Consider the following 13,643-nt stretch of genomic DNA (forward strand, 5'->3'; position numbering starts at 1 on the left):
GCCGGGGTCCTCTCGCCGTGAGGTCGGCCGGCCCTGTCGCACGGGTGACGGGAGCGCCTCCTTTTCTCCAGCTGGAGCCGCCCTCCGTCGCCACCGCTCGGCGCAGATCCCGCGAGCCTAACGTTAGTGAAAATGCCTCGGACGCCCGTCTCCTGGTCTCTGCTGGGGGATGAAGCCCACCCTGGCGGCTGCGATTCGGGGCCTGGCTTTTGGCCACCGTGAAAGTGAGAAGGGGGATGGGGCGGTGTGACGGTTTTGATGAACGAATGCAAGTTGGACGTTTTCAGGAAAGTGTAGGACTAGCACCCCAACCAACAGACAGCGAAGGGGACCGCGAATCGCACGGACACGCCCGAGTAGTAACAAGAGTAATAGAGAGAACGAAGGCGGCATCTAACCCGGCGGGGAAAGAAGCCTCGTAAGTCGCAGTGAAGGAGACTCGATTAGCTGTATGGAAGAAAGGAAACTGTCGCCTTTCTTTCTGAAACAAAAAATGCGTAAAAAACAAATCCACAAACTAGAAAAAAATGCAAGTGATGTTTCACTGATCTAAAGCTATAGAACCATCCAAATATAAAAGAATTAGAAGAATTTACCAAGGAAGAGACTGACTTGACTATATAAACAATTTTTAAATCTTATATGTCAAAGCATGCCAGTCTGGGAAAATATATCTGTAATGTGTGCCAGACCGAGGTTTAATGTGCTTGGCATGTCAAGATCCCTTACTGGCTGGGCGCTGCGGCCCACGCTTGTAATCCCAACAATCTAGGAAGTTGAGGCAGAAGGATCATTTGAGGCCAGGAGCTCGAGATCAGCCTGTACAACATAGAGACCTCATCACTACAAATATTAAAATTAAATTTAAAAAACTAACCAGTAAGAATAAAAAGACCATGAATATATAACTCCCAAAATAAATAAGAATGCAAATAGGTTTTTTAAATGTCCAACCTCACTAGTAGATGCAAAATAAACGACTATTCTATTTTTCATCAATCGAGCTAGCAAAAGAAACTTTGTTGGTTGGTTCTGTTTTGTTTTTTTGAGTTGGAGTCTCACTCTGTCACCCAGACTGGAGTGCAGTGGCCGCTCCCGGCCACCGCAGCCTCTGCCTGCTGGGCGCAGGTGATCCTTCTGCCTCAGCCTTCCAAGTAGCTGGAACTACAGGCGGGCGCTACCACGCCCGGCTAATTTTTTTGATTTATTGTAGAGATGAGATCTCACCAAATTGCCCAGGTGGGTCTCAAACCTGCGGGCTCAGGCAATCCATTCACCTCAGCTTCGCAAAGCACAGGATTACAGGTTGAGCCACGGAGCCCAGCTAAGAAACTTTGTAAGTGCTCATCAACTACCGCCCTGACCTCCAGCCCCTGGCAGCCACCATCTGCTCTCTGCGTCTATCAACCGTTTTAAATTTCACCTGTGAGATCACTCGTATTTGTCTTTCTGTGTCCATTTGTTTCACTTAGCATAATATCTTCCAGGCTCATCTACATTGTCTCAAGTGGAAGGATTTCCTTTTTCATGGCTGAATAGTAATCCATTGTATGGATATACCACATTTTTTTATCTGTTCATCTATCGACAAACACTTAGATTGTTTCCATACTTTGGCTATTGTGACTATGAAGGTGCTGCAGTGAACACAGGGGTGCAGGTATCTCTTTGAAATGCTGATTTCATGTCTGGCTACATACTCACAGGTGGGACTGCTGGATCCTATGACAGTTCTGTTTTTAATTTTTTGAGGAACGTCCATACTGTTTTCCATAACGACTGTACCAATTTACCTTCCCCCCAACAGCATACAAGTTTTTCTCCACAGCCTGTTGTTGCTTGTGTTTTGCATTGGTTATTCAAGATCTTTTGTGGTTCTATAATAATTTTAGCATTGTTTTTTCGACTTCTGTGAAAAAATGCCATTGGAATTTTGACAGGGATTGCAGTGAATCTGTAGATTGCTTTGGGTAGTATGGACTTTTTTTTTTTTTTTTTTTGAGTTGGAGTTTCACTCTGTCACTCAGACTGGAGTGCAGGGGCACACTCTCGGTCATGGCAGCCTCGACCTGCTGGGCTCCGGCGATCCTTCTGCCTCAGCCTTCCAAGTAGCCAGAATTACAGGTACGCACTACCATGCCTGGCTAGGTTTTGATTTATTGTAGAGATGAGGTCTCGCCAAGTTGCCCAGGCAGGTCTCGAACCCACGGGTGCAGGCAATCCACTCACCTCGGCCTCCCAGAGTGCTGGGATTACAGGCTGAGCCACTGAGTCCAACCAGTATGGGCATTTTAACAACATTAATTCTTCTACAGGAATGTGGGCTGGCTTCCATTTATTTGTATCTTCAATTTTGTTTTCATTGTTGTCTTATAGTTTTTAGTATACAGATCTTTCACCTTCTTGGTTATATTTAGTCCTAAGTATTTTATTGTTTCTGATGCTATTTTAAGTGGGATTGTTTTCTCAATTTCTTTTTTAGAAAGTTCACAGCATATAGAAATGCAACCAATTTTTATATGTTGGTTTTGTACCCTACAACTTTACTGAACTTTTATCAGTTTTAACAGTTTTTTGGTGATGTCTTTAGAGTTTTCTGTATATAAGATCATGTCATCTACAGAGACGGTTTAAGTTCTTCTTTCTAATTTGGATGACTTTGATTTCTTTTTCTTGCCTGGTACATTCATTCTGTACCTAATTTGTTGAGAGAATTGATCATGAAAGGATGTTGAATTTTGTCAAGTGCCTTTTCTGTGTCTATTGAATTGATCATTGATGTTTATCTTTCTGTTAATGTGGTGCATCACTTTTGTTGATGTGTGTATGTTAAACTATCCTTGCATCTCACGGAAGGAGCCTACTTATTCATAGCGGGTGATCCTTTGACCGTGGTGTTACATTCTGTCTGCTAGTATTTTGTTGAAGGTTTTTGTGGCTATGTTCATCAGGGATGTTGGCTTATAATTTTCTTTTCTCATAGCATACTTATCTGGCTTTGATAGGAAGGTATTGCTGACCTCTTAAAATGAATTTGGAAGTGTTCCTTCCTCTTCATTTTAAAAATCTTGAAGCAACTCACCCATGAGGCCATCTGGTCCTGAGCTTTTCTTTCTTTCTCTCCCTCCTTCCTTCTTGCTTTCTTGCCCTGCCAAAGGAAGGCCTCAAACATTAGTTACAAACTCAGAGTTGTTCCCCTCCATGAAAATCTTTAGTAAAAGGTCAGAGATGTATGTGATGTGAAGAGAAACCAGAGTATTTCTGGGCTCTTCTTGGCTGGGAGGTTTTGGATTCCTGCTTCAATCTCCTTACTCATTACTGGTCCATTCAGACTTCTGTTTCTTTGGGGCTCAGTCCTGGTAAGTTATATGTTTTTAGGAATTAGAGTAATACCTTGAACCTAATAGATGTTCATTAAATGATTGGCTGATTCTTCTTGTCTCATAAGAATGTTATAAGAAAAGAGACAGAGTTAATGACCTGTCAAGCTGTTAAAACATTAGTTTTAAAGCCAGAAGCTACCTTGAGTGATCCATGGTTCAGCCCACAAGCAGGATGTTTTGTGTAGCAGATATACATGTTAGGTATCTATTGCTGCCCAGCAAAGAAGCCCAAGACTTAGTGGCTTAAAGCAATAGCGACCATGTATCATCTCTGACAACCTCTGTGAGTCGGGAATTCAAGAGCAGCTCAGTTGGGGTGTTCTGTCTCAGTCCCAGGTACGAGGCGGAGATCCCGCCCCCCCCCCAAAAAACCTAGAATTATCTTTTGGAGGGCAAATCCCTTGGAGTGCAGTCTTCCCCCACTAGGAACCCATGGGCATCTGTGGACCAGCTGGCATTGTTGTGAGAGGCTGCATTCGGCTTCAGGAACTTTTTTGGGAGATTCTTTCATGGTGTTTGCCCATTTCATGATGGCTGACTTACAAGCGCATCTACCCACACCATGCTGAGTGTTCAGCAGTTTTTGACCAAAACCAGCATTGTCCCTGTGCCCCCACCCTCTCTGTTCACCCGATCTTGCCCAGAGTGACTTTTTTTTTTTTTGTCTCTCTGGATGAAAAAAGTCCTCAAAGGGAAATGCTTTGCCAGTGTGGAAGAGGTGAAACAAAACACAGCAGAAGCACTAAAATACATCAAAACAGATGAGTTCAAAAACTACTTTGGGCAGTGGAAAAAGTGTCTTGATAGGTGTATTGCATCCAACGGTGAGTACTGAAGTTTAAACATGTAAGAATGCATACACGAGGTTTTATAAATGAATTCCAGGTTTTTGGGGATCCCCCTTGTAGGCTGCAGTCAGATGTTGGCAAGGGCTTCGGCCATCCAGAAACTCAACTAGGACGGCAGGATCCCCCTCAGCAGCTCTCTCGCGGGCTTGGCAAGCTGGCGTGATGGCCGCACAGGCTCGCTGCGGGACTGCTGGCATGTCCTCACAGTGTGGCAACCTGCCTGTCCTGGACCGGACAATTGAGAAACCAAAGCAGGCGCTGCAGTGTCTTTTAGTCCTTGGCCTCGGAGTTCACACGTCGCCCTGGCCGTGTTCAGGGCCAGCCCCGCCTGAGGGGGAGCAGGAGCTAGTGAAGGGGTTGAAGGCTGGGAAGCAAGGCTCGCCTGCGGCCCTCCCCGAGGCTGGTCCCACAGATGGCGGCATTTCTGGTGTAGAGGAGCATCTGTCCTCCCAAGCATGTCCAACGAGGAAGCCCCTGACTGTTCCTTCAGTTGTATTTTATTGCTCAGGGAGTTATTGTTTAATTTCAGACCAAATCTCTCCTACTAAGTCTAGGAAAACAGCTCAACTCAAGCCCGTGGACTTGGCATTGCTCTATGGGTCTTTGACAACAACCCTAGTGGCAATGCCAGAGACAAAGCCATCTTCGTCATAACAACCCCTTCTGGCAGCAAGAGGACGTTAAGAACAGGGCAAGGCATTCATTCTTTCATCCACACAATAAAAAATCGACATTTTTTTAAGAGATGGGGTCTCTGTCACCCAGGCTGGAGTTCAGTGGCATGATCACAGTTCACTGTAACCTCAAACTTACAGGCTCAAACAAGCCTCCTGCCTCAGCCTCCTGAGTAGCTAGAACTATAGGTGTGTGCCACTATGCCCAGCTAATTGTTTTTGTTAATTTTTTGTAGAGACAGGGACTTACAGTGTTGCCCAGGGTGGTCTCGAGCTCCTGGCCTCAAGTGATCTTCCCTGTTTGGCCTCCCAAAGTGTTGGGATTACAGGCGTGAGCCATGACACCTGGCCTGGACTAAACTTTAGTTGTGGTCTCTATACACAAAGCAACATATGCCAAAAATAATCTTATAATGACGATGCTAGTTAATTACTACCTCAGGTTTGTGTTATTTGGGCTTACTTGCCCTTTCCTGATCCATTTTCTGGACATAATACTAACAGTAGTAAAACTGCCACTGATGTAGCACTTCCTGTTCACCAGGTGCACTCTGTCTCACCATCTCCCTGTGAGGCCGGTATGCTCAGAACCGTCCGATTATGGAGAAGTCAGTCAGCCACCTGCCCAAGTGCTCGCAGCCGTGACTGACCAGGCTGATGCAGCCAAGCCTTGTCACTCCTCCATCAGCTTGGCCTCTGGGAATTGTCCCCCCCACACCTCCTCTTGGAGAGTAGGTGACACCCACTGTCACCCAGCCGGAGCCACTCGCTCCTGCAGGTGTCTCCTGCATCCCCAGGTCAGGCAAGGTGGGATTCCAGGGAAGAGTTGTCTTTGCTCACCCAAGAGGAAGCTGACATTTGGTATGGAATAGCCTTTTTCTCTCTTTCTTTTTCAGATTATTTGCTAAAAATACCACACAGTTAGCAATGCCGTCTATAGCTCTGTAACTTCTTTTACTGAATTTCTTTTCCTCTTGTATGCAAAATACATTACTGTCTGTCTGACAACACGCACACACTCACATGCACGCACATACTCCATGCCTGATTAGCTCTTCCCGTTTTGTGTTTCTGCATATCTAGCTACAATGAGAGCCGAAACCAAGATTTGGAAGTTACACTGAGTTGTGGAGTAAGAAATGAATCCAAGCACCAAGAAAGACATCTCTGTAACAAAATAAATGTGAAAAGAAAAAGAAAGAAAGAGCATCTTGGTGTGTTCTCTAAATGACCATTGCCCAGCACCGGTCTCAAGCTGCACTGCACAGTGGGGCAGCCACTGGCAACCTGGGGCTGTTGACATTTTAAAGGAATTAATGCCGAAATCGAATGTCAGACAGACTTCCTTGGTTGTGCCAGTCACGTTTCAAATGCTCGGTCGTCACTGTGGCCAGTGGCTCTGTGTTGGACAGCCCGGGTAGGGTCATTCTCGTCACCACAGACACCCTATGGGCCAGCGCTGGGAAGAAGCCATGTCATGGGAAGACCTCACAGTCAGATGCACCATCGTGAGCAGTGAGGGCCGTGTGTTATTACCTTAAATGCCTTTTCACGCTTTCATTCTTTTTGGCAATGTCTACATTTATGATTTCTTTTTGAATTATATACATATATACATTAAGTACTCAATAAATACATTAACCATTGATTATTTTGTATTTGGAAAGCAATCTGTGTGGGTACATATACATACAGATTTATTTACTTATTTATTTGAGTTGGACTCTCACTCTGTCACACAGGCTGGAGTGCAGTGGGATGCTCATAGCCACCACAGCCTCCATCTGCTGGACTCAGGTGGTCCTGCTGCCTCAGCCTTCCAAGTAGCTGGAATTGCAGGCACACACCACCACGCCCGGCTAATTTTTTGATTTATTGTAGAGAAGCGGTTTCATCAAGTTGCCCAGGCTGGTCTCAAACCCGTAGGCTCAGGCAATCCTCTCACCTCGGCCTCCCAAAGTGCTGGGATGACAGGTGTGAGCCACCGCCCCCAGCGACTTATTTCTAAATACAAAATAACCATTGACACGTTTGTTGAGCACTTTCTCAATTCTAGAAGTCGTGCTAAGAGCTTTACATGAATTGAGCCATGTAATCCTCAGGGCACTGCCAGGTTCATTGTGAAAAATTTGGAAGAAATAAAAATTTATTTTTATAATCTCAACACTTTAGGAGGCCAGGGCAGGAGGATCACTTGAGCCTACTTGTTTGACCAGTCTGGGCAACATAGCAAGACCCCATCGCCACAAAAAAATCAAAACATTAACCAGGCATGGTGGCACATGCTTGTAGTCCCAGCTACTTGGGAGGCTGAGGCAGGAGAATTGCTTGAGTCCAAGAAGTCAAGGCTGTGGTGAGCCGTGATCGTGCCACTGCATTCCAGCTTGGGCGACAGAGCGAGATCGCGACTCAAAAAAATGAAATAGTCCACACGTGGTGGCTTGTGCCTGTAGTGCCAGCACTTTGGGAGGCCGAGGCAAGAGGATTGCCTGAGTCCAGGGGTTCAAGAGCAGCCTGGGCAACTTGGCAAGATTTTGCATCCACAATAAGTCAAAAAATTAGCCAGGCATGGTTGCATGAACTACTTGGAAGGTGAGGCAAAAGGATCACCTGAGGCCAGGAAGTCGAGGCTGCGGTGTCCGTGAGTGTGCCACTGCACTCCAGCCTGGGTGACAGAGTGAGACACTGACTCATAAATAAATAGATAGATACATAGATAGATAAATCTAGATTTATTTCACTGCAGAAAATGTGCTTTGTAAGTTAATTTTGTAGTTGATGTTTTATGAATAACTTAGCATGTAACTATGTATCTTTTGTAACTAAGTATTTTTCTGCAACTTTTTAGGATATTTCTTTATGTGTTTATTTGAGTTAGGCTGGAGTGCAACAGCACAATCATGGCTCACCACAGCCTTGACCTCCTGGACTCAGGCGATCTTCCACCTCAGCCAGCCTCCTTAGTAGCTGAGACTACAGATGCTCACCACCAAGCCCAGCTAATTTTTTTTTTTTTTTTCTGTAGAGACAAGATCTCACTATATTGTCTAGGCTGGTTTCAAATTCCAGGCCTCAAGCAGTCCTCCCAACCCAGACTCCCAATTACTGGGATTATGGGCCTGAGCCATGGCACCCAGCAGAACAGAAGTTTTAGCAGCCACCTGGGATTCCTGTCGCCATCACGCTCAGCCAGACCTGTGCTGTTGATCTCTCGGTCTTCCCTGATTTTCACGTGGCAGATCCCAACAGTGAGCAAACACCCTTCCAGCCTCCGCCTCACAGGCTGCACTGCAGTCTGGGGACATTCGTTTTCCAGCCGCCCTCACAGGTCCCAGGCATTGAGAGGTAAGCTAAAGGTTCCTGAGGACTGGGGGCGGGGGGGGGGGGGTGTTCCGGGAAACATCATGCCTTCTGGATGAGACAGGGTGGCCAACACTGGCCTTGTCTCTGGCCTGTTCCTTTCACTGGGTGAGGAAAGAGATGCTTGGCGCTGGTGTACCCATCTTCCATCCAGGAGGGAAAAACCAAGAGAACTAGAGGCTCGGCCTTGACAGGACCTTGAATGTTTAAATCAATGCCAGCGACCGCCTGTCTCAGGGTTTCTTTATTTCGCTTTTTTTTGTTTTGGAGTTAGGGTCTCACTCTGTCGCCCAGGCTGGAGTACAGTGGCATGATTTCAGCTCCACACAGCCTCCACCTCCTGGGCTCAGGTGATCCTCCAGCCTCGGCCTCCCAAAGTTTTGGGACTTCAGGCCTGAGCCACGGCGCCCGGCTAGGATTTCTTGATATGATAGTAAAATAAGTTGTTTTAACGCACAATATTTGGCGGCTTAAATGTCACTCTTCCCGACATTCATGACTCAAACTGTGCAGTGGTGAACATCATGGTCTCTAAGTCCTTGACCCGCAGCAACTTTCCATAAGAGTCAGGGAGGGGGAATTAGGATCCTAAGGGTGCACCTTTTTTTTCTGCTTGGCCTTATGGAGCTCTGTCCTTCACCCTCCCTCCTGTTTTTTTTTTTTCTTTTGGGGACCCATGAAGAATGCCCATAAGGCTTCCTAGAATGTGCTGCTACCGTAAGGCGTCTTGGATAAATAATTTTATCACATGTGCCAAATCTCAATGGGAGTAAGTCTTGACGGGGAAGCAGGAAATTCTTTTGCATACATTTTTTTCACACTTAAAAATATATATGTCTTCAGTATTGACAAGCCAACCTATTCAGCTTCTCCAATTGTGTCCTTCCAAAAGGCCGTGATGGCTGGAAGAGGGAACACATCATTTAAAAATCAGAACCATGGCTCTTCCAATAGTGTATTTTAGCAAGTGCCCTGTTCCATAGAGTCCTGTCTACTTGTGTAGAATCAGCAGGGGTGGCCAGGCTCAGTGGTTCGTGTCTGTAACCCCAGCACTTTGGGAGGCCGAGGTGAGAGGATTGTCTGAGCCCATGGGTTTGAGACCAGCCTGGGCAACTTGGTGAGCCTGCGTCTCTACAATAAATCAAAAAATTAGCTGGGCATGATGGCGCATGCCTGTAGTTCTGGCTACTTGGAAGGCTTGAGGTGGAAGGATCGCCGGAGCCCAGCAGGTCGAGGCTGTGGTGGCCGGGAGCGTGCCACTGCACTTCAGCCTGGGCAATGGAGTGAGACTCTGACTAAAAAAAAAAAAAAAAAAAAAGAATCAGCAGGGGTTTTGCAGCAAGTACTGTGAGAACTGGGTTGCATTCTAGACCAGGCACTGACCTAACCCTCCATGTGTTTACCTGGTAATCATAAGGTCTCCAGGGTTGGGATATTTTGTTTCCTCAGAATAAACATGGAGTATCAAAGAATCTGAACTGAACTACCATTTGGAATAAAAAGGAACAATGTTGAGCTGAAAAGTAAATACTGAGATTGTGTTTGATGTCGGCTTTCTGTGGAGACACTTGGCCGTGCAAAACCTGCGTCTGGTGAGCCCACCTCCGAGCCCCCACCGACCCAGTCTTGGGGCTGCTGCTGACTCTGCCACCCAGAAGCTTCAGGCTGGCCAGTGCTGGCCCGAAGCAAAGATGCGGGAACCCTTTCGGACACAGTGGAGGGTCGGGGTATCCAGATCCGAGGTGCCCAGGACAGAGGTGTCTCTGGCTCTTGGCCACTAGTGTCGTTAGGACAGAAGACGGCTCTAGACCTGACCAGACTTCCAGCAATTGCCCCCAACTAGACTCTAGTTCATGGGCAGAGATGGAAACTCTGCTGATGGCTGACACCGTCAGCAGAGTGAACAAGTGACTTATGGAATGGGAGGAGATAGCTGCAAATTATGTCTGCTAAGAGCTTAGGATCCAGAATATATCAAGAGCTCCTGAAACTCAACAACAACAGCGCCTGATTTAAAAATGAGCAAAGGATGTGAATAGACGTGGCCTCAGGAGAAGATCGACACGTGAGCATATGAAAAGATGCTCACCAAATTGTAGGCCACATCTTTAAAATAAAAAAATTAAAATAAAAAAAGATGCTCACCATTGCTAATCATTAGGGAAATGCAGAGCTAAACGACAGCAAGGCATCACCTCCCACCTACTCAGCTAGCTACGGTCAAAAAACAAAACAAAAAAACAAAGTAACAGGGGTTGGCTTGGATGTGGAGAAACTGGAACCTCTGTACACAGGTTGGTGGGGATGTGAAAGGGTGCAGCCGCTGGAAAACGATAAGAGGTTCCTCCAAAAAATTAAGGCTAGAGCTACCAGCAAGTCCGCGTCTGGGTACAGATCTAAGAGAAATGTGAGCAGGATTTCGTAGAGAGATCCGTGCACCGTGTCCACAGCAGCACTGTTCACAACAGTCGAGCGTGGGAGCAACCCAAAGTCCATCAGGGAAGGAAGGCATGAAGAAGTCTCGAATGCAAACAGTGGGACATGACTCAGCCTTCAAAAGGAGGAAGTACTGTAACGTGCTGCAACACGTGTGAACCGTGAAGATATTGTGCTAAGCGAAATAAGCCAGTCACCCAAAGGCAGATACTCTACTACGTATGTGCGCATCTAGAGTAGTGAAGTCAGTAGAAACAGAGGTGAATGGTGTTTCCAGGGCTGGAGGAAGGGAAATGGGGGGCTGCTTAATGAGTCGAGAGGTTCAGTTTTACAAGATGAAAAAGTTCTGGAGCTCTGTTGCACAAGAGTATGACTATGCCAAACACCACTGAGCTGCGCAATCGATTGGTTTTTTTATTTTTTTGAATTGGGGTCTCACTCTTGCCCAGGCTGGAGTGCAGTGGCACAATCACAGCTCACCGCAGACTCAACCTCTTAGTCTCAGGTGATCCTCCCACCTCAGCCTCCCAAGTAGCTGGAACTACAGGCATGTGCCAATATGCCCAGCTAATTTTTTAATTTGTGGTAGAGACGAGGTCTCGCTACATTGCCCAGGCTGGTCTCAAACTTCTGGGCTCAATCGATCCTCCCACCTCGGCCTCCCAAAGTGCTGGGATGACAGGTGTGAGCCGCTGCACCCAGCCACACGTGGGTCTTTTCCCATAATTTAAAAAGTTCTTTAAAATGTGTTTGAATGGCCTGGGCATCACAGCTGGGGGGCAAGGGGTGGCCTCCTCTGCACCTGAGTCCTGTAGCTTCTATCAGCGAGGCGTCCCGGCCCAGGACTTGCTGGTGTGCATCCCAGTATGGCTCCGTTGTTACCCACATCATCAGTGTTTGAAACATGAGGAGACTTTTCTTTCAGTATTTTCATTGTTTGACATCTCCTCGTGCTCAATACTCTACCAAGGGTCAGCAACTATGGTTTGTGGGTGAAATCTGGCTTGCAGGTTTGAGAATGGCTTTTGTATATTTTTAAGGATTAAAAAGAAGAAGAGAACGAAAAATAATATCTTCAACCTTTCATCTGACTGAATGGACCTTCTGGCCAAGGGGACCATAGAAAAGTTCTGGGTCATGATGGGCTGGGGGCAGGGGCACAGGGTCAGACACGCCTTGCTACACCTCAATGCTGACTCACTGCCATTAGACTTTTTTCCCTAAGGGTTAAACAGAAACCTTTCAAAAGACTTCACTGGCCGGGCTCAGTGGCTCAGTCTATAATCCCAGCACTCTGACAGGTCCAGGCAAATGGACTGCCTGAGCCCGCGGGTTCGAGACCGGCCCAGGCAACTTGGCAAGACCTCATTTCTACAATAAATTAAAAATTAGCTGGGTGTGATAGCGCGCGCCTGTAGTTCTGGCTACTTGGAAGACTGAAGTGGAATGATTGCCGGAGCCCAGCAGATCAACTCTGGGGTGGCTGTGAGTGTGCCACTGCACTCTAGCCTGGGCATGTGAGTAAGACTCCAACTCAAAAAACAAAAGAAAAAACAAAAGACTTCACTGATGGCACCCAGTTTTTTTTTTTTTTTTTTGAAGTCTCATTCTGTCATCCAGGCTAAAGTACAGTGGCATGATCACAGCTCACTGCAGCCCCAACCTCCTGGGTTCAATCAGTCCTCTCCCTTCGGCCTCCCAAAGCACTAAGACTACAGGCGTGAGCCACCCACCTGGCTACTGCCCTTATCTTTTGCAGTGTCAACAAAACTAGCGAGCATTTCTTCCTGTTAAGAGACCACTGGCTGGGTGCGATGGCTCATACCTGTAATCCCAGCACTTTTTGAGGCCGAGGCAAGAAGACTGCTTGAGCCCAGGAGTTCATGACCAGCCTGGGCAGTACAGCGAGACCTTGTCTCTACAAAAATAAAAATAAAAACAAATTATTCAGGTGTGGTGGCACACACCTGTAGTCCCAGCTACTTTGGAGATTGGCAGAAATCCTGTCCATAGGGACAGTGGGGCTGCAGATGATCAGTGTCTGGTGCCACGTGACCTTTAGCAAGCACGAAGTAGGCCAAAGCGCAGCCTGGTTCCTGCTTGAGTGTAACCATATTTCTGTCCAGAATCCGCATGCAATTCTTGTTACCCCTGCAGGAACAGTTTCATCGGGAGCTTACAAAGTCACTGGAAAGGCCCGGGGGGTCCCTAGGATATGGCTGCTGGATGGTCTACTGGGAGGACTGCTGCCCTTGCAGGAGCCAGAAAGGCAGGGGGTCGGGGCTCCATGGGCCGCTGAGGTAAGAAGGCCACACCAGTGTAGCTGGGACCCAGGGTTCGAGAGGCCCCCACTGGCCCTGCAAGAGCCAGAAAGGCAGGGGGTCAGGGCTTCCGTGGGCCCCTGAGATCAAGGCCAGTGTAGCTGGGACCCAGGGCCGGGGAGGCCACCGCTGCCCTGCAAGAGCCAGAAAGGCAGGGGTGGGGGCTCCATGGGCCGCTGAGGTCAAGGCCATACAAGTGGCTCAGGAGGCCACCTGCCGACACCCGCAGCAGCACACGATAGTGCCACAGGAGCGCCAACATGTCCGGCCACGGCCGAGTGGGCAGCAGAAGCTCCAGCCCCAAGCGCACCGCCTGGCAGCCAGGGAACGCGACCTGCAGGCAGAGGAGTGAGATGCGGCTTTTTCCTTTTTGGTCTCTGCGGCGTGAGAAGGCACACGGGGAGGCCGGGATGGAGGCCGGGAGCCCGAGCCAGGGGACACCCGCCACAGCTGGCGCGCGGCGTTAGGCTCTGCTCTGCGCCTCTCGCCCACCGACTCCCCACCTGCCGTTTGAGAAGCCCTCCTGGGGTCCCTCCCCCGCCTCCACCCTTGCTGGGTTGGACGACCACTGTGCGTGTCCTCAGCTCCCAACCCTGGCGCGGCGCTGTGTGTGTCACTCGT

The 13,643-nt window shown here is 47.9% G+C and overlaps 1 protein-coding gene across 1 annotated transcript in view; it reads right to left on the reverse strand.

Annotated features, from left to right (window-relative positions):
• The window catches only part of CUNH12orf66 (chromosome unknown C12orf66 homolog), a 32,544-nt gene that overhangs the window by 16,428 nt on the left and 2,473 nt on the right, over positions 1-13,643 (reverse strand). The window contains exons 3-4 of the mRNA XM_021711461.1: positions 13,236-13,356; positions 9,868-9,967 (exon numbers count right to left, since the gene is read on the reverse strand). Coding sequence (XP_021567136.1) covers positions 9,868-9,967; positions 13,236-13,356 — 221 coding nt within the window. The remainder of the gene's footprint in view (positions 1-9,867; positions 9,968-13,235; positions 13,357-13,643) is intronic.

This window comes from Carlito syrichta, unplaced genomic scaffold (genome assembly GCF_000164805.1).
Source record: "Carlito syrichta isolate Samal-C Ts95f unplaced genomic scaffold, Tarsius_syrichta-2.0.1 Scaffold302305, whole genome shotgun sequence".
In the NCBI taxonomy this organism is placed as follows: Eukaryota; Metazoa; Chordata; class Mammalia; order Primates; family Tarsiidae; genus Carlito; species Carlito syrichta.